The sequence below is a fragment of the Schistocerca serialis genome, chromosome 3, assembly GCF_023864345.2.
Source record: "Schistocerca serialis cubense isolate TAMUIC-IGC-003099 chromosome 3, iqSchSeri2.2, whole genome shotgun sequence".
Taxonomy (NCBI): domain Eukaryota; kingdom Metazoa; phylum Arthropoda; class Insecta; order Orthoptera; family Acrididae; genus Schistocerca; species Schistocerca serialis.
In genome coordinates this window covers 1033067470-1033088502 of record NC_064640.1, presented here as the reverse complement: position 1 = coordinate 1033088502, position 21033 = coordinate 1033067470, and the positions used below count along the sequence as shown (strand labels likewise).

At 38.6% G+C, this 21033-nt stretch overlaps 1 protein-coding gene across 3 annotated transcripts in view; it reads right to left on the bottom strand.

Annotated features, from left to right (window-relative positions):
• The window catches only part of LOC126471499 (golgin-84-like), a 108654-nt gene extending 91418 nt beyond the window's left edge, over positions 1-17236 (bottom strand). The window contains exons 1-2 of one of the 3 annotated variants that reach the window (XM_050099715.1): positions 16908-17236; positions 16699-16831 (exon numbers count right to left, since the gene is read on the bottom strand). In XM_050099715.1, the coding sequence (XP_049955672.1) occupies positions 16699-16831; positions 16908-17047 (273 nt within the window). In that variant the 5' untranslated portion in view covers positions 17048-17236. The remainder of the gene's footprint in view (positions 1-16698; positions 16832-16907) is intronic. The other 2 variants (XM_050099713.1, XM_050099714.1) reach the window with 2 other exon arrangements.
• Positions 17237-21033: the final 3797 nt, after the last annotated feature.

Below are 21033 nucleotides of genomic sequence, written 5' to 3'. Positions count from 1 at the left end.
ATCACTCTGTCTCTCCCCAAGATATGCAATGATTCTAAGTGCAAATATGGCTGAACTATGTTGTTTCAGGAGTTCCAAAAGGTACTTTATCCATTTTAAATGCTGATCAGTAAGGGCACCAAAGATATTTGAAGTTTCCGCCTTATTCATCATTTCCTCACCATTTGTTAGACTTATCACTTGTGTAGTACCTCTAGATGTGTAGAACAGAATATGTTGTGTCTTTAAAATTGAGAGCAAGACCATTTGCAGAAAACCACTTTTAAGAACATTGTCTGCTATTTATTCTGTTGCTGTATTTATGCTTGTATTTATTATAATGCTAGTGTCATCTGCAAAAAGAACTAGTTTTGCTTGTTTTATATTAGATGGAAGATCATTTACACATGAGGAACAACAGCAGACCCAAGACTGAGCCTTGGGGAACATCGTACACGATTTCTCTCAGAGGAATCTCCCCTTATTATACTGGTTGAATTACTAAGTACAACTTTCTGCATTCTTTGGTTAGATATGACATTATCCATTGGTTGACTCTACCATCAATTCCATACCACTTCAGTTTATCTAGGAGAATACTGTGCTACTGTCATGCACAATTTTAGTGGTAACCTTTACAAATGAAGTTAGGCTAAGTGTTAAGTAAAATTTTTACATCATGTTTTGTTCAGACTCTTTCAAAAAGTTAATAATGAAATCACAATAAATTATTATTTGTCTCCTTTTGTCAAACAGGTGATATAATGGGAATATCTAATTTTTCTACGAATTTCTGAAACATTCCCAGTGGAGATCTGTGAAGTGTAATAATCTTTACCCTCTTGTAAGGCATGATGACTTCACATACACCTGCTTCCATGTGGAATTCTGTTGAAAAGCTACCTACATTTTTAGTTTTGAACTTTTCACATATATGACAACTCCTGCCTCCATATTGCTTCTGCAATAGGAAGCTGGTAATTTATAATCTTCAACATTTAACATGCCTATTCCTGTTCTTACATGGTACTCACGCAGGTAAAGTAAATCAACTAAATTTCCACTTTCTAGTTCACAATGTTAAGTAATAAGATCATTAACTTGGTTTTTTAAGCCTCTAACATTTTGGTGCTTGATATTAAATAGACATTGGAACTTCTCTGTTCCTGTAGTATTTTATTATATTCCATTCTATCTGTCTGAATGAAATGCTCTAACATAAAAAAAAGGAACCCCAATGCATCAGTTATGAGACAAATTTTGTCATGTGTGATTGTGAGCCAACTTATCCTCTCAGCTAACAAATTCGCTAACCTGTTTCCCTCCAGCCAATAAGGTAGAGGCCATTCTTCGTGTATTCCCATCTCAAAACAGCATCAACTGAGCTAGATATATCATGAATTCTCTCCGAAGCCTGCAGCAATTCTCTTGGTTCCCAGTTAACTTGCTGTACAGCTTCATACATCCTGCTGAAGAGCCTGAACAAGACTCAAAATTTGTGTGCACAATTGCTGCTCCTGGTGTGACCAGGTCACTTCTGATACTATACCTCACATACTTGGCAGGCTGTTAACTGCTCCCAACTACCAGTACCTGGTTTTCATCATTAATGCCTTAATGTCCTTATGACCTGGACAAGAATTACATTTGGTTTCACAATACTTTTTACTTGGGACCCATGTCTTAATTTTTCCTGCAACTGTTGTCATATACTGCTGGATCAGGCTCATCACTTCAGTGATACCAATAAATATCAAACAGAATTAGTAAAAATTTATACAAATTAATAGCTGCTAACTCTCCTTTAGGTATTATGCGCTGATGGTAAATTTACTAACAAGACAAATATTCTGGATAACATTTTAACTGACAAGAGAGCTCCATCACTGATGACCTAGTTGCTGACTATGTGTTAAACCATAATCTCCCTTCTTTATTGACAATGGAGTTATTGTCACTGGGATGATTCTGACCCCTAGATGGTAACACTGACCCTTGGGTCAATTTACCCTTTTCTTTCCATATCTGGATAAACTTCTATATCTTCTTGAAAATAAAAATTATACTATAATACAATGGTATTTGTTGATTTGAATTCATGAACTTTAAAATAAAATTCAAAACACATTATAGTTTAAAAAATTTTTAAGTGAGCCCTACATTTCTGCTTATAAATTCAGTTCGGTAAAATTTTCTTGGCCCAGAAGAAATGGTTAATTCAATCATTATCAGGTTCTTATATGTTCAGATTCACACATTTTAATGAAGCTAACTGACCTTGTAAACAGTACAAACAATTTTAACAATTAAAAATTCACTGTTCTTTTAAAAAGGGTAGCACTGACCCCCTAAATATTATCAGTGAATTTCCTTCAATCCACATGTATTTGCCCAAATATAGCACAAAACAAAAGTGTAATTTATAATCATCATTTACAAATTAAGATTGGGGTAAAAATGAATTTAAATTCTTAGTTAGTCTTGGTCAGTCTCTGTTGTTACAAGTGTTCTGTTTATTGCACAAGTTTTAGATTGAGACTGGTGTTTTAACTGTAATGAATAGACACAATAGGCTACAATTTTATTAGACAATGACATTAAAGAATAAAGTGTCAGTCTGAATAGATAAAGTACAGCCATAATTGAACTGCACTGAACTTAATAAAGGTTTTCAGGTGCAAGACTGTACCTAAATGTGGTTATGAAAACACTGGAAGAAGTGATCTTGTTAATTAAAAATAGCCAAGAAACAATAAATCGGGCTGCCAAGAGACTAGATAAAAGAAAGGCAGTGAAAAACCACTTAAGGAACAATGGACCAATTAAGGTAGGAAATCGAAGTGTACTAACATCAGAAGAGGAATCTATACCAGCAAATTCTATTGCCACTAGAGCTAATTGGGGGATTCCATTGCTTATTACAGTTATAACAACAACATTCCTAGACTTAGTTGGACACAATGAAAGATGATTCCAGAATAACTATACAAGTGATGATCTGGCCCATACATTTATCAAATGAAAAAAGGTTATCCTCACATCATGGATTGCAATCAATCTTAGTCGCAGCAAGGCACAAGTAACAAAAGATCAACTTATGAAATATTTCAATTTGGAAACAACTTCCAAAGATATACCAGTCTGTAATGTATTTAATTATGATGAATCTAATCTATGAGATGAACTGGGAAGAATTCGCTGTGGAGTTACATATCCTCACTGTGTTGTCAGTAATACGAAATCATCAAGCAGCAAGGGTAAAAGTTCAGAATGTATCTTTTTTTAAAAAAAAAGCAAAGAAAAAGACAGACAGACAGAGAGAGAGAGAGAGAGAGAGAACATTAATTTTGCTGTTATAAAGAACCCGTGCGAAAACTGTAAGTACGAAATTAGCAAACTGAATGAACACACAACCAGTTTACAGTTTATTGTCAGTACTTTCAAAACAGATACCACGAAATTACAGCTTGAGAAATGTGAACTGAACACATTGAAATTTACACAAGATAGTGCAACCGTTATGGAAAAGTGAGCAAACGTGACATGCAACAACAGCAAGAAAAATGTGTTAAATCAAAAAAACTGTGAAAGTAACATAAGTTTTGCACTTGAAACTTATTTCGAGTACTTTCTACAACAACTGTAGAAGTGCAGACCTATGCAGTTCTCATGAATGAGATGAAGAGGGAAAGGACAATGTGCATGAAGCAGGAGAAGAAAATTTATTGACACTGGCAAATAACAAACCAGCGTGAAAGTGGACAGTGAGACTCTACCGACCCAAAGTTGGGCTGAAGTGTTCACGGAGGAGGAGATTAGTGTTTGTCCTATCAACAACAAGGTCATTAGAAACTTCCTGACAGATTAAAACTGTGTGCCGGACCGAGACACGAACTCGAGACTTTTGCCTTTCGCGGGCAAGTTTGGAAGGTAGGAGACGAGGTACTGGCAGAAGTGAAGCAGTGAGGACGGGGCTTGGGTAGCTCAGATGGTAGAGCACTTGCCCGCAGAAGGCAAAGGTCCTGAGTTCGAGTCTTGGTCTGGCACACAGTTTTAATCTGCCAGGAAGTTTCATATCAGCTCACATTCTGAGACAGAGCGAAAAATCTCATTCTGGAGGTCATTAGAGATGGAGCAAAAGCTCAGATTAGGGAAGAATGGGGAAGGAAATCGGCCATGCCCTTTCAGAAGCCTGAAGCGATTTAGGGAAATGGTGGAAAACCTAAATCAGGGTGCCGGACTTGAATTTGAACAGCCGTCGTCCTGAATGTGAATCCAGTGTGTTAGCCACAGCACCACCTCGCTTGGGCTGAAGTGTTTAGTGAAATGACACAAAACTACTTCCAGGCTGTGCAATCCGATAGCTAACTGTTTGTGCTTTCAAACAGCCACGGTTGTGATCTTGCAAATAAAATAAGAGAAAAAAACTAACATATACTAGTGGGTTGCAGGAACCCTGGGAGGCCCACATGATGAAATAAAAATATGATTGCATCTACTGATGCAAAAAAGTCTACACGATAAAGACTTTGTCATACCTTTGGGGGTTCTAACGACGTATACAGAAACAAAACAGTGAGTGCTACGTGCGATCTTAGTGTCTGAAAAGTCTCACACATATAAATGTTATAATTGTGAATATTCCACATCACCGCGATCTTATGAGGCAGTCGTGTGTTAATAAAGAGATACAAATTGCCAATAATCAGTTTGGTAAAATGTGCAAACATATTAAAAATGTTAAATCCACTGACGTGAGTAATATAGGGCATAGATTCCACACACAACACGGACTACACTTGAAGGGCTTGGGAAAAGAATATCTGGCAAACCTGATTTAAAAAAACACCTTAAAATCTTCAAAACCAAACCCACAGTCACAATGCCATCACCAGACCCAACAGGAACAACAAAAAACACCTCAAAAGAAGGTAGAAGTGACAGAACCATATGCAGTTGCAGCAAAACACGCAAAAAATGTGAGGAGTCATCAGAAACAACAGTGGATATTGAAATGAATGACGAGAAAACTATAGCTCCTCATCATCCAAATGAATTTTTTAAACAAAGACAAGAGAAATGAGAAGTCTCCATGGTAAAACTGCTCTGTGTTTTTCAATTATCCACCAAACTATCCAGTCCATAAGAAATAAAGTGCAACAGCTAGAAGTGGAACTGCAGACTACTGATAGCTAATTTGTTTGCATAACAGAACATTGGTGTAGGCAAAAATGGGAAAGATTCAGTTGTGTTTCAATCACGAAAATATGTTATTTTTAAAAGATCATTACTTTTATCACTATTTCATATGACCGAAATACTGATTACACAACTTCCCTTTTCTTAAAAAAAAAATTTCTAGCATTAATGCACGACACATGTGGTGGGGGCTACAGCTTGTGAAACAAATGTGTGATCATCATCTCGATCACATAGTTTACCCACTACAGAAATACTTTGTACCTTGAATCTATGGCAGTAAAACTGAGACATACACGACATATGCTTAAATATCTAATGAAAATGCCTAATCCAAGTATTATTATTATTATTATTATTTCCTTCACTTTCTCAGACGTTAAGTCCGGTTAAAAATGGAGTGACACGGACCTTGATCAAGCGTCACTTCCTTTTAACTGTACGGTATGTGTTATATTGCATTTAGGAACTTTCGGGTAATTGAACATGTATCGATAATTACGGATTTCTGTAGCTGTATATATATGTTTGGATGTAGCTGTATTGCATTGATGTACTGGTGGATATTGTGTGGTATGACTCCTGTAGTTGATAGTATAATTGGTATGATGTCAACTTTATCCTGATGCCACATGTCTTTGACTTCCTCAGCCAGTTGGATGTATTTTTCAATTTTTTCTCCTGTTTTCTTTTGTATATTTGTTGTATTGGGTATGGATATTTCGATTAGTTGTGTTAATTTCTTCTTTTTATTGGTGAGTATGATGCCAGGTTTGTTATGTGGCGTTGTTTTATCTGTTATAATGGTTCTGTTCCAGTATAATTTGTATTCATCATTCTCCAGTACATTTTGTGGTGTATACTTGTATGTAGGAACGTGTTGTTTTAAAAGTTTATGTTGTAAGGCAAGCTGTTGATGTATTATTTTTGCGACATTGTCATGTCTTCTGGGGTATTCTGTATTTGCTAGTATTGTACATCCACTTGTGATGTGATCTACTGTTTCTATTTGTTGTTTACAAAGTCTGCATTTATCCGTTGTGGTATTGGGATCTTTAATAAAATGCTTGCTGTAATACTTGGTGTTTATTGTTTGATCCTGTATTGCAATCATGAATCCTTCTGTCTCACTGTATATATTGCCTTTTCTTAGCCATGTGTTGGATGCGTCTTGATCGATGTGTGGCTGTGTTAGATGATACGGGTGCTTGCCATGTAGTGTTTTCTTTTTCCAATTTACTTTCTTCATGTCTGTTGATGTTATGTGATCTAATGGGTTGTAGAAGTGGTTATGAAATTGCAGTGGCGTAGCCGATGTATTTATATGAGTGATTGCCTTGTGTATTTTGCTAGTTTCTGCTCGTTCTAGAAAGAATTTTCTTAAATTGTCTACCTGTCCATAATGTAGGTTTTTTATGTCAATAAATCCCCTTCCTCCTTCCTTTCTGCTTAATGTGAATCTTTCTGTTGCTGAATGTATGTGATGTATTCTATATTTGTGGCATTGTGATCGTGTAAGTGTATTGAGTGCTTCTAGGTCTGTGTTACTCCATTTCACTACTCCAAATGAGTAGGTCAATATTGGTATAGCATAGGTATTTATAGCTTTTGTCTTGTTTCTTGCTGTCAATTCTGTTTTCAGTATTTTTGTTAGTCTTTGTCTATATTTTTCTTTTAGCTCTTCCTTAATATTTCTATCATCTATTCCTATTTTTTGTCTGTATCCTAGATATTTATAGGCATCTGTTTTTTCCATCGCTTCTATGCAGTCGCTGTGGTTACCCAATATGTAATCTTCTTGTTTAGTGTGTTTTCCATTGACTATGCTATTTTTCTTACATTTGTCTGTTCCAAAAGCCATATTTATATCATTGCTAAATACTTCTGTTATCTTTAGTAATTGGTTGAGTTGTTGATTTGTTGCTGCCAGTAGTTTTAGATCATCCATGTATAGCAAATGTGTGATTTTGTGTGGGTATGTTCCAGTAATATTGTAACCATAATTTGTATTATTTAGCATGTTGGATAGTGGGTTCAGAGCAAGGCAGAACCAGAAAGGACTTAATGAATCTCCTTGGTATATTCCACGCTTAATCTGTATTGGCTGTGATGTGATATTATTTGAATTTGTTTGGATATTAAGTGTGGTTTTCCAGTTTTTCATTACTATGTTTAGGAACTGTACCAATTTAGGATCTACTTTATATATTTCCAATATTTGTAGTAACCATGAGTGGGGTACACTATCAAAAGCTTTTTGGTAATCGATGTATGCGTAGTGTAGCGACCTTTGTTTAGTTTTAGCTTGGTATGTCACCTCTGCATCTATTATCAGTTGCTCTTTACATCCTCGTGCTCCTTTGCAACAGCCTTTTTGTTCTTCATTTATAATTTTGTTCTGTGTTGTATGTGTCACTAGTTTCTGTTTAATGACTGAAGTTAATATTTTGTATATTGTTGGTAGGCATGTTATGGGGCGATATTTAGCTGGGTTCGCTGTGTCTGCTTGATCTTTAGGTTTCAGATAAGTTATTCCATGTGTAAGTGTATCAGGGAATGTGTATGGGTCTGCAATGTAACTGTTAAATAATTTAGTTAGATGTGAATGTGTTGAGGTGAACTTCTTTAACCAGAAATTTGCTATTTTATCATTTCCAGGGGCTTTCCAATTGTGAGTAGAATTAATTGCTTGGGTGACTTCATGTTGCAAAATTGTCACTTCAGGCATTTGTGGTATCATCTTGTATGTGTCTGTTTCTGCTTGTATCCACCGTGCATGCCTGTTATGTTGTACCGGGTTTGACCATATGTTGCTCCAGAAGTGTTCCATGTCTGTTATGTTTGGTGGATTGTTTATTTCAATGTGTGTGTTATCTATTGTCTGGTAAAATTTCTTTTGGTTTGTGTTGAATGTTTGGTTTTGTTTCCTTCTATTTTCACTTTTTTTGTATCTTCTGAGTCGTTTGGCGAATGCTTGTAATTTCTGCTTCTTTTCGTCTAATTGCTCTGTCGCTTCTTGTTGTGAGATTTTACCTAACCTTTTTCGTTTTTTTCCGAGATTTCATTTCTTATAAATTGTGTTAGCTGTCCGATGCCTTTTCTCAGTTTTTCTATTTTGATCTGTAGCCTGTGTTGCCATGCTGGTTTTGTGGGTTTCTTCTGTGTGTTGGTTGGTTCTGATCTCTGCCTAGTGTGTATATTTAGTGTAGTGAGTGCTCCTATATATACCAGTAGTTGTAACTCTTCCATAGTTGTGTTTTCATTTATTTTGTTGTGTATGATTGTGTTGATAGTTTTTATTGTTGTTTCGACTTGTGGGTTATTTGGTGGTCTATGCAAGAATGGTCTAATGTCTGTATTTGTGTCTTTGTATTCTATATATGTTAGCTGAAATTTTTCTTCTATATCTAATATCTGTGTGACTTTGTGTTCTATTTGTGCTTGTTCTGGTGGCTGCCTTAAGATTTCGTTTTCCTCTGATTGTTTAATTGGTGCGTGTTGTTCTTTGTTTGTTTGCTCTGGGATGTTTGAGTCCATTACTGTATTTTCTTCTTCTTCTGATTGCACATTATTTTGTTCCAGTATTTGTTGTACTTGTTGTTTGATGTTATCTAATTCTGACTGGGGTATCCTGTTATTTTTTATTATTACACGGATCTGATCAGCTAGTCGTTGTTCTGTTAAAAATTTTAATTCTGGGTATCTGGTAATAAATGTTGTGTATACTTGTGATCTGTATCCAGTTGTGTTGGTTCCTAGGTTTGTTGCTTGGTAATAACAGAACATGAGGTGTCGATTAACTTCATCTGACCATCTCATCCTCTGTCTTTGTTTTCCTTCTAGGGTGGTTGCAGGAAGCATATTCTGCAAAACACCTCTATTTGGATTTAAATCATTTTCCAGTTGGCTAGCAGTGTCGTTACCATTGTGGGCGGGCATAGGGTTCAAGCGTCGTCCCCGACCATGACGGCGCTTGTCCGAGGCTTCATTAGTTCTGTCCTGAACCAACTAATCACACTAAAAGGGGGGTTAGCCCTATTAGTGGTTTGTTCTTTTCGTCGCCTTTTACGACTGGCAGAACATACCAGAGGCCTATTCTTTTCCCGGGCCTCCACGGGATTTATTATTATTATTATTATTATTATTATTATTATTAATTTTAGTGGCAGTGCCCGGAAACATTGGCACCTTGAAGTCTTCCAGTTTCTGCCAGTTCAGATGGAAGGACATCCTGCAATTTAGTGATTTACGGCCAAAGAATAACAATAATATGTATTCTCTCAGTGGTGACATAGATACATTCATAACAAAGTTAATCCGAGTTACTAAGCCTTGGGGTAAAATTATCATTTGTGGGGGACTTCAACATCGACACATTAAACCCAGATGGATTCTGCAACACATTTCTGAACATTATGTACAGCTATAGAATATCTCCATTGATTAACACAGCCACAAGGTTAACTAAGCATTCAGCATAAATCACTGACCTAATACTGACTGACTTGGAGAAAGAAAATTGTGATGTTGTTATAAGTAACCTGTGCCTTTCACACCATTCCAGTCAGCTCTCAAAATTAAACATAGCTGTTAAATACAAAACTAAAATATTCATGTATAGAAGGGTCTTCTCTAAGCAAAAAAGGGTTGAATTTATCAAGCAAGTGAACAATGGAACATGGGAAAAAATGTACACGGAGACTAGTACAGATAGGAAGTTTTCAAAGTTTCTATCATAATTTAAATTCAGTTTCGAAAATGTATTTCCAAAAGTACTACAAGTCACCAAAGCACAAAACAAAAGTAAATGGGTGACCAGCAGGATAAAAAAAATTCTCTGTAGCATTCAAATATCTCAGCAGCATAAAAAAAAAACAAAATGACCCCGAATTTCAAAAATATATGCAGAAAAATTTTAGTAACAGCAAAAAGGTCTCAAAATGATAAAATTTCAGAAAAGGCAGGAAACAAAATAAAAGCAGCCTGGAATGTCACCAAACACAAAGAAATAATAAAAAAGACAAAACAGGTGAACATACAATTACAGCACAATGGTACCACAATAAATGTACAAACACTGAACATGTTCTACACAATGATGTTGCGACTCACCACTTCATAGGAAATAAGCAATGTTGTTCAGAACTTAACGAGATAAAATCTCAGCAGGTACAAATCAAGTGCCTGTGTGCTTGCTGAAATGCTGTATAGACAGTGCAAAGACCCTTTAGTGCACACCATAAATGAATGATTCACCACAGGTTGCTTCCCAGAGGCACTAAAGCATGCAAAGGTTCTGCCCCTATATAAGAATGACGACCCCAAATATATAGAAAATTATAGGCCCATCTCTTTACTGTCATCACTTTCAAAAGCAATGGAGACCATAATGAAAATTAGACTCATGGGGTATCTAACAAAGTACAGTCTTTTGTGTAAATAACAGTTTGGATTCAGGCCTGGTAAAAGCACACAATCAGCTACCTCTACAACTATCCCAGGCCCACCCAACTTACCCCTGTAATTAATATATTCAGAACAAACTTCACGACAAAAAGAATACCAGTCAAGCACTGTTCGCTCACTCACACCCACCTCATGTGCACAGATGATAACTCATTAACACAATCTCAAGCATGCCCAACCTAGATTTCTCGAACCAGGAACCTTGACGTATAGAGCACTATACGTTATCCCTCTGACATCTCCGCATATAGCAGTCCCTGGTCCAAGATGCCGCAACTTTGGTAAGCCTCATAGGTTCTCCACACAACGAACACCACATGAATTCAGCCAAAAGACCGAAAAGTTGCAGGAAATTTATAAGCAGCAAGGGAGTGTCACCCATAAGCCTCCATAACTGAAAACTATTAATCTTCTGGGTCATATCCATACCTAACAGAGACATAACAACATTAATATAAAAAATTCACACACGGCTAACCGAAAATGACACTACAGTAACTTACGCATAAAAAAAAACTACACCATCAACTCACTGCAAAATATTCCACACACACAATCAGCACCATGACAAAAACAGTCAACGTCTACCAGTCAAATGAACCCAATACTACACACAACACGCAACCCACAAACACCAACAGAGAGCACCACAGACCCCAGCAAAACGCCACCTACAAACACACCGCAAGTGCAAACTAAACCCACATCACCTAACACGAAACCCCCAAACACACCACCAGAGAGCACCACCGACCGCATCAACACGATACCTACAAACACGCGAAACGCACAAACTAAATGTCGTGCCACAGTGACATCACACACCACAACAGCCTTATGTCATGGGTCAAACACGACGGGTGGAATCGGATGCTTCCGTTGACCCTATTTCCCCCCAAGTGTCAAACATGGTGTAGCAGTATTGTTTGCTGATGACAGTAACATTCCAATCAGTGAAACATCACCAATTATACAAAAGGACAAAGCTGAAGACACTCATATATTTATGCAGATGGGTAGATAAATGAATTTTAAATGTAAAACACAGTGTTAGTTTCCACATAAGCAGAAAACCTAAACTCAACTTTTAAAAAGTGGAAGATGAGCTCACAGAACGTGTATCACAAACAAGATTTCTAGGGGTGCTTGTTGACACATAACTAAAATGGACTGAACATGTTACTGTCCTAGGGAAACAAATAGCTTCAACATGCTTTGCATTTAAAATAATAAATTCTGTGTGTAGTAGTTCATGTACCAGAACAACGTATTTTGCATATGTTCATTCTGTGATGAGTAATGGGATAATGTTCTGGGGAACAAATGAGCAGAACAGACAAACAGTCTTTAAGCTACAAAAAAGGGCTGTGTGAATTACAAAAAGTAGCAAGAGAAATCACTGCACTGAGTTCTTTAAATCTATGGGAATCTTTATTGTTCTATGTGAGTACATTTTGCAAACAGTGTTCCACATTAAAAGAAACATTGATCAGTACCCAATGAGAAGATCTCTACACAAACATGGAACCACATATCCAACAGCCACTTACATCTAAATAGAAAAAAACATAACAAAAACCCAAAACAGTGTGCTATACAATGGAATTAAACTATACAATAAACTATCACAAGGGAACAAAGACTATAGTGAAATACATGCTTTCAGGAATACCCTAAAAGCACTATTTGTCAGAAAAGTGTTTTTATACCATAAAGGATTACCTAAAATGATGAGTAAGTTTTGTTGACAATTATGTTAATGATTAATTACTGAAATTAAGAGGCATCTTACAATATGTTCAATAGAATAGTTAAATACAGTGTCCAAATGGGTAACTCAGTAAGGCAAAAAATGTATGTAATTGCTTATATTTGTAATTGTGTACATTTAGGTATCTCCGTGTCTGTATTTTATGCATTAATATGCTGACAACACCTATACAATTTGCGTCGTCTATGGATGGATAAATAAATAAATCCATAACTATTATGATGTGAGGGTCTGCTTCTGGTGTTTTGTTTCCAGTTTACGTTGTTTATAAAAGTGAAAATTTATATGATACTTGGACTCTGGGAGGACCAAAGGGTGCACCCTGTTGCAACGAATGGTGCTGCAGAGACAGAACACACTATAACAGAACTCAACATGGTTGCTTTGACAATGTAATATTTACAGATTGGTTTGAAAAAGAGCTGCTTCCTCATGCTACGAGGCTGCCTTGAACAAAGATAATGATAGGAGACAACCTAAGTTCACATTTCACAAGTGAAGTTCTCCAGCTATGTGAAGGAAATGACATGACAAAATTTCTGTGTATCCCAGCCAACACAACTCATTTAACACAACCTTTGCTTACAGGTTGTTTCATTCTTTGAATATTCACTGGAGGAAAACACTAACCAATTTTAAAAAATAGCAATCCACAATTCTCAGCTGTAACAAATGCAATGCAACCCTTCTTAATGACCTCATAAATACCCTAGAAGGTATGATTAAGACGAATCTCCAAAATGTGCTCAAGGCACATGGCATATTTCCACTCAAAAAAGAAACTGTACCCTCTAAACTCCAACATGAATAGGATACAGAAGAGAAAAATGAAGCTCTAGCTGAACCTCTGATTTCTTATTTACAGTCTCTACGTGAAAAGAAAAAAACCAATAGCGCTTTCAAATACAAAAAGAAAGAAAATTAATACAAGCCCTGGTAAAGCTGTTTTAGCTGACCATGCATTGAACATTGGTCCAAAATTTTTCAACGGATCATCAAATGAAAATGTGTCTGCATTGCATAAAAGATTCAAATTGTCTGCAAGTACAAATGATCCTCAGCCTGGTTGTTCTAAGTCATTCGCAGCAAGTGAATGACTCTCAGTGGCCACGAAATCTCTCTTCCAAAAGTGTGACGATTCTTCATCAGAAGATGACCTTGGTGTAATGAAATAGCCAGAGACTCTGGGAACTGATGAAAGTGATTTTGATCCTTCAGACAATCCTGCTGCCAAAGATTTTCTGCTCATTAAGTGTGAGTTTCAAGATCTTTCTCCAACTGACTTTGCTATGGTGAAAGTAGTTGGGGGTAAAAGGAGGAAGCGAACTTTTCACTATATTTGTGTAATTCTAAAAGTCACAACAAGGGAAAACTTATTTGAAGTTATGGGGCGTAACTCTACTGCCTCAATGAAAACTACAGTTAGTCCACAAGAAATACACTGATAAGCCAAGACGGAAATACGGAAGCGTCCGATCCCGCCCGTCTGCTTTGACCCATGACGTCACAAATATGGCGGAAACAAAAACACACACACACACTTTCCACAAGAAGCCTGATGACACTAACGGGACAAGCGCGGGAAATGGGGTGTTTTGGGTGGGGGGGCAAACGAAATATCAACAAATTTAGACGCCTTGTGTAGCTACAACATGTAAGTGAAGACAGCCGTGCATGAATACCCACCCACATCCCCAGGTGTCGTAACCCCTGCAACCCATAGAAGATAAAGATGCTTCAGTAGCTGATTAGTGTTTTTTGTCTTTTTAAAAAAAAAAATCTCACGGGATAGAACGAACAGATCAGAAAGATAAATTTAATAAACTAAAACCGAAATTGGAGGAAACAGGTAATTAAAATAAGTAATAAGTGTTTTTAAATTTAAAAAAAAATCTCACGATATAGGACGAACAGATCAGAAAAGTAAATAAAATAAAACAGAACTGGAGACAGCCACACTCAAACCAAACTCCGCGCCGTCATGACGTCACACACGACAACACCCTTACGTCACGGGTCAAAGCCGACGCGTGGGATCGGACGCTTCTGTCGACCCGCCAAGACATTATGACCACTGGCCACTGTGACATTGGACACTGCCTGATGGTGTTGCAGGCACATGATGCAGTAACAAAAGTATGTAAGTGGAGCAGACACAGATGGGGGAGCACCCTAGTGAAGATACGGGCTGCAAATGGGGGGAAATTCACTGAGATAAGCGACTTTCACAAAGACCAGATTATTAGTATGAAGAGACTGAACGAGTACCTCGAAAACAGTGAAGCTGGTTGAATGTTCACGTGCTGCTCTCATGAGCATCTACAGAAAGAGTTAGGAGGACAGTGAAACTACCACTAGGTTCTAAATGGTTGGATGTCCACGCCTCTTCACAGAATGTGGGTTTGAAGGCTTGTAAAGTAGGACAGATGGTGATCTATGGCACACCTGCCAAAAGAGCACGGTGCTGGTGTATGCACAAATACATTGTTCGCTCCACAGCAAACTACGTCTACGTGTTCGCATGCTGATTCAACGACGTAGTCAATTATGAATGCAGCGACCACAGGACCATCGTCATTCAACCATCGATCAATGGAAATGTGTTGGTTCTTCAGGTGAATCACATTTTTGCTATACTAGGTCACTGCTTGTCTCTACAAATGCCCTCATTGAGGTGGACGTCAGCTGAAAATGTGCAGTGTGCCATGAATGCAGGCTGGTGGGAGCAGTATTATGCTATGGGAGACATTTTCCTGTACTTGCATGGGACCTGTGATAGTAATCGAAGAGACACTGACAGCTGTGAACCACCCACATCCCTACATGCTTGATGTCTTCCCCAATGGCGATGTCATCTTTCAGCAGTATAACTGTCTGTCTCTTGGAGCCAGAGCCATGCTACAGTGGCCTGAGGAGCATTATAATGAACTCAAGTCGTCGTCTCAGCAATCAAATTCACCTGATGTAAATCCTATGGAGCCCATCTGGATCACTATCGAAGGCCATCAGCATGCATGCAAATTAGCGGCCCATTAATTATGCAAATTACACGCACTGTGCATAGACATATGTATTTCATTCCAAACGCGGACAAATACGCTATTAAGCAAGTGGTCATAATGTTTTGGCTCATCAGTGTATTCACTGTCCCATTCTGTGATGTAATTGGGAAGCTGCCTCCACTGGAGCTACAGGCTGATAAGCACAGAATTCTGTATAAATTTCCAGGGAGGATTTTAGTAATTAATAAGTTTAATGCATTTAGTCAATAGAAGTTTTTGTAGTGTGTTTCAAATAAAGGATTGATAATCATATTCATAGAAATGTGTTTCTCACCAATATCTATCTTAACATTTTACAAAACATTCAGTTTTCAATGGAGATCATTGAGATCCCTTTGCAGGGCCATACCCATACTGCACTGCACTACTATTTATCCTTGGACCACTGTGCATGTGTTTATATACAAAAAAAAATTGAAGGGTCAATGTAACCCCAAGTCATGGGATAACATTGACCCCTTTCACTTATGTTTTTCTAGTAACCTATGAAAAATATAGCATACACAGTGCACAATAGGTGATTGTATAGAAATAATGTACAATAATAAAAATCACCATGAATAGAAACTGATAAATGCAAGAGATATTCTACATAAAAAAAGGTTACTGAATCAACTGTTACCTATCCTACACACTTCTATATTTCAATCACTGTTGCCCAGCTGCAGTGATTACGGTCCAGGCAGTAATCAATAGCAATGACTTGTCCATTAATCTACAGCCAATTTATTGTTTACAGGCAAATAAATCGTTTCCATGCTATGCTGTGGGAAAATGAAAGTTTCATACGGGGGGTGGGTGGGGGGGGGGGGTGGAAGGCCAGTGTTTAAACTCCCACCAACAAAAAGGTCTTTTGAGATAGAGCTAAAGATCAGATTGGGGAAGGATACGGAAGGAAACCAGTCTTGCCCTTTCAAAGGAATCATCCCAGAACTCACCTTAACCAGTTTACGGAAAAATCTTGTAAAATATAATTACAAGTATGGTATCTTGCCATCGCAGCATATGATTCGGCTATGGGTGGGGGATTCATTTGCTGTATGGTAATATCACTGGAGCCACAATTTCACAGTTCTTAAAAACAAGAGTACTCTGGTCATTCAAACTGTTCAAATTGTGCTTTTTACGTCCCACTTATCGCGTAGCTACATTTTTTTATCGATTACTTTGGACACTGGAATGGAGATAATGGTTACTGAGATTTATTACACACTGATATACCTCAAATCCATTTTCATATGGTTCTGTGGTAAGAATCTGTTCTGAAGTCGTGGAACCGGAGTCAACAACGATTGCAAGTGCATCGGTTTCCTGATATGAATCCTTTGTTTCTGCCAGTTCACAACTCAAACTGCTGAAAAAAATTAAATTACAAATTGACATATTTCACAATGGTAACGTTGACATGGACTAATTGAAGTTGTTTGTACCCAGACTGAAATGACTCCCACGTTGGAGATGGCGAGTTCATCTTCTCTTTCTTTTCATTTTGGAAAGCAACCGCAGCATTTTGGTCTATTTGATTCAATAGGTCTTCAGCTTTTCCAGCTAAATCTTTAAACCACGCCATTGAACGAATGGCATGTGCTAGCTGCTATTGCTGACCTTTTGTATTAATCAGTAGCTACCTACAAATCATTTCAAATCACAAATTTTGACGTCTTTCCGGAACGTAAACAAATCTAAAACCCAACAAATCACCCCTGTCAACTTATTAGCCACATACACCCATTGTCACATCAAACAAATTAACATCAAAGATAGTCTTTACACTTTTGTGTTTAATAAATACTTCGGCAGCTGGTCTACTCAGTGCAATGATTACTGGCGAACCTATGTGCGCAATGAAAGGTCGTGAGCTAACTGAATTCAATCCTTTCGTAAATCTATGCTGCAAGAAGTGGACTTGCTTAAGCTCTGATGATTAGACTGCACACTTCTTTGGCCTCTTGCGTTCATTTATTCATCGTGTTGGCAAAAGGGTTAAATAATAAGACTGATAATCCTGTGCCGAAATGGCTTTCGTATAATATTTATATCTAACCATAGGCTATTTGATCTAACTAACAAGAAATAGCACATCATTTGTAAACGATAACAAAATTACTTTAATCGTTTCACTGCTCTCTACTTTAGCAAATAATATGACTGACTGCTCGTATGACTCTGTGATGAGTTCAGCATCAGCAGCATAACACCAGAGTCTCTTTGGATTTTCTGCCAGATTTCGAGACAAAGTTTCGTTGTGGAAACTATTATACACATGTCACATTGAAGTCCACACTAAATTAAAGTTCACCGATCTTTGGGGTTTTGCATTCGTTTAAATTTGGCATTCTTTTTTCGTTGTTTCTGCAACAGTATTATGACCTGTTTTGTGTACCATTGGGGACCAACTCCGTTGTTTGTTAATTTATTTGGTATTAATCTCTCAATTGCTGTCGACACTATTTCTTTGAATTAAAGACACATCTGGTCTACACTTACATTGTTAATTCTAAAAGAGTGGAGATGGTCTTTCAGAAAGGCATCAAGCGAATTTTTATCTGCATTTTTGAACATATATATTTTTCATTTATGTTTGGTGGATTTGTCAGTTACGGTATTCAGTCTCGCTACGACAACCCTGTGCTCACTAATCTCTGTATCCGTTTTGAAGCTCGTTATTATCTCAAGATTATTTGTTGCTAAGAAGTCAAATGGGTTTTCACATCCGTTTACTATTCGAGTGGGCTCATGAACTAACTGCTCGAAATAATTTTCATAGAATGAGTTTAGCACAATTTAGGATGATGTTTTATGCAGACCTCCGCATTTAAACATGTATTTTTGCCAACATATGGATGGCAAATTGAAGTCACCACCAACTGTAATTGCATGAGTCAGGTATGTGTTCGAAATTAGACTCAAGTTTTCCTTGAACCTTTCAGCAATTCTATCATCTGAGCTCGGAGGTCGATAAAAGGGTACAGTTATTATTTTATTTCGGTTCTCAAGAATGACCTCTAGCCATACTAACTCACAGGAACTGTCTACTTCAATTTCGCTACAAGATAAACTACTTCTAACAGCAAGAAACACGCCACTGCCAACAGTATGTATCCTTCCTGAACGCCGTTGGGTCATTCGCAAAAATGTGGGCTGAACTTATCACCAGCTTTAGGCAGCTTTCAGTGTTTATAAGGATTTGAGCGTCTGTGCTTTCTATTAGCGCTTGGAGCTCTGGTACTTTACCAACACAGCTACTGCAATTTACAATTGTTACTCCGATGCTTCCTAGAGCGACGTTCTTGTTGTGTTCGACCTTCACCTTTCCCTTCCTTTGTTTGCCTCTAATCTAAAAGTTTAATAACTATATCTGTTAGACTAATACTGTAATGTAAATTTTGACAGGTGTTTGATGAAACCTAACGACCACTACTATAACACTACCCCATATTGAAATTCATATAGACTGCTGAAAATAGTCAATTTTGACAGCTTTAGAAAATAGCCAAGAACTCCAGTAAAGTGAAATAACTGTACAAAATAATTATTTGTGAACATTTTGTGAGTGCACAATTTACTTACATACAATGCTCTTGAAGCAACTCTGCACCTGAAGTTATTGTAAAATCTCATTAAATTTACACTTCAGCACGAACTACACTCCTGGAAATTGAAATAAGAACACCGTGAATTCATTGTCCCAGGAAGGGGAAACTTTATTGACACATTCCTGGGGTCAGATACATCACATGATCACACTGACAGAACCACAGGCACATAGACACAGGCAACAGAGCATGCACAATGTCGGCACTAGTACAGTGTATATCCACCTTTCGCAGCAATGCAGGCTGCTATTCTCCCATGGAGACGATCGTAGAGATGCTGGATGTAGTCCTGTGGAACGGCTTGCCATGCCATTTCCACCTGGCGCCTCAGTTGGACCAGCGTTCGTGCTGGACGTGCAGACCGCGTGAGACGACGCTTCATCCAGTCCCAAACATGCTCAATGGGGGACAGATCCGGAGATCTTGCTGGCCAGGGTAGTTGACTTACACCTTCTATAGCACGTTGGGTGGCACGAGATACATGCGGACGTGCATTGTCCTGTTGGAACCGCAAGTTCCCTTGCCGGTCTAGGAATGGTAGAACGATGGGTTCGATGACGGTTTGGATGTACTGTGCACTATTCAGTGTCCCCTCGACGATCACCAGTGGTGTACGGCCAGTGTAGGAGACCGCTCCCCACACCATGATGCCTCGTGTTGGCCCTGTGTGCCTCGGTCGTATGCAGTCCTGATTGTGGCGCTCACCTGCACGGCGCCAAACACGCATACGACCATCATTGGCACCAAGGCACAAGCGACTCTCATCGCTGAAGACGACACGTCTCCATTCGTCCCTCCATTCACGCCTGTCGCGACACCACTAGAGGCGGGCTGCACGATGTTGGGGCGTGAGCGGAAGACGGCCTAACGGTGTGCGGGACCGTAGCCCAGCTTCATGGAGACGGTTGCGAATGGTCCTCGCCGATACCCCAGGAGCAACAGTGTCCCTAATTTGCTGGGAAGTGGCGGTGCGGTCCCCTACGGCACTGCGTAGGATCCTACGGTCATGGCGTGCATCCGTGCGACGCTGTGGTCCGGTCCCAGGTCGACGGGCACGTGCACCTTCCGCCTACCACTGGCGGCAACATCGATGTACTGTGGAGACCTCACGCCCCACGTGTTGAGCAATTCGGCGGTACGTCCACCCGGCCTCCCGCATGCCCACTATACGCCCTCGCTCAAAGTCCGTCAACTGCACATACGGTTCACGTCCACGCTGTCGCGGCATGCTACCAGTGTTAAAGACTGCGATGGAGCTCCGTATGCCACAGCAAACTGGCTGACACTGACGGCGGCGGTGCACAAATGCTGCGCAGCTAGCGCCATACGACGGCCAACACCGCGGTTCCTGGTGTGTCCGCTGTGCCGTGCGTGTGATCATTGCTTGTACAGCCCTCTCGCAGTGTCTGGAGCAAGTATGGTGGGTCTGACACACCGGTGTCAATGTGTTCTTTTTTCCATTTCCAGGAGTGTATATTAAGAAAAGAATATAAATTTTAAGATTTTTGATTTGGCTTGATTGACGTCCAAGCATATAGTCATGAATTCCAAGCGACCATCAGTTGCCTACAGCACATTTCTAGAAAATAAATGTCAGAAAACGCCAGTTTGTTGTTAAGGAGCTCCAGATTGTCAAAAAGGAGAAGAGAAAAAAGGGCAAATAATTGTGAAAGAAAAGATTTGGTGATTTTTGCAAAAACTTTCATAAAAATGCAGAGCAAATACAGTAAAAAACTGATTTGCAGGATATGGTAATGAGACATAAAGAAAACTTCTAGGTCAATAAACTGAGGAATGTGACTTAAATAAAATCAAAAATCTGTTGGGCACTAATTAGTCATTGGACATTATACAATATACCAAATACAGTGTAAACAGAAAGCCTGCAAGCATCTTAACATCATGCAGCAGTGTTATTGTTACATTGTGCCATAAATACACTGAGGTGGTGTGCGTGAGG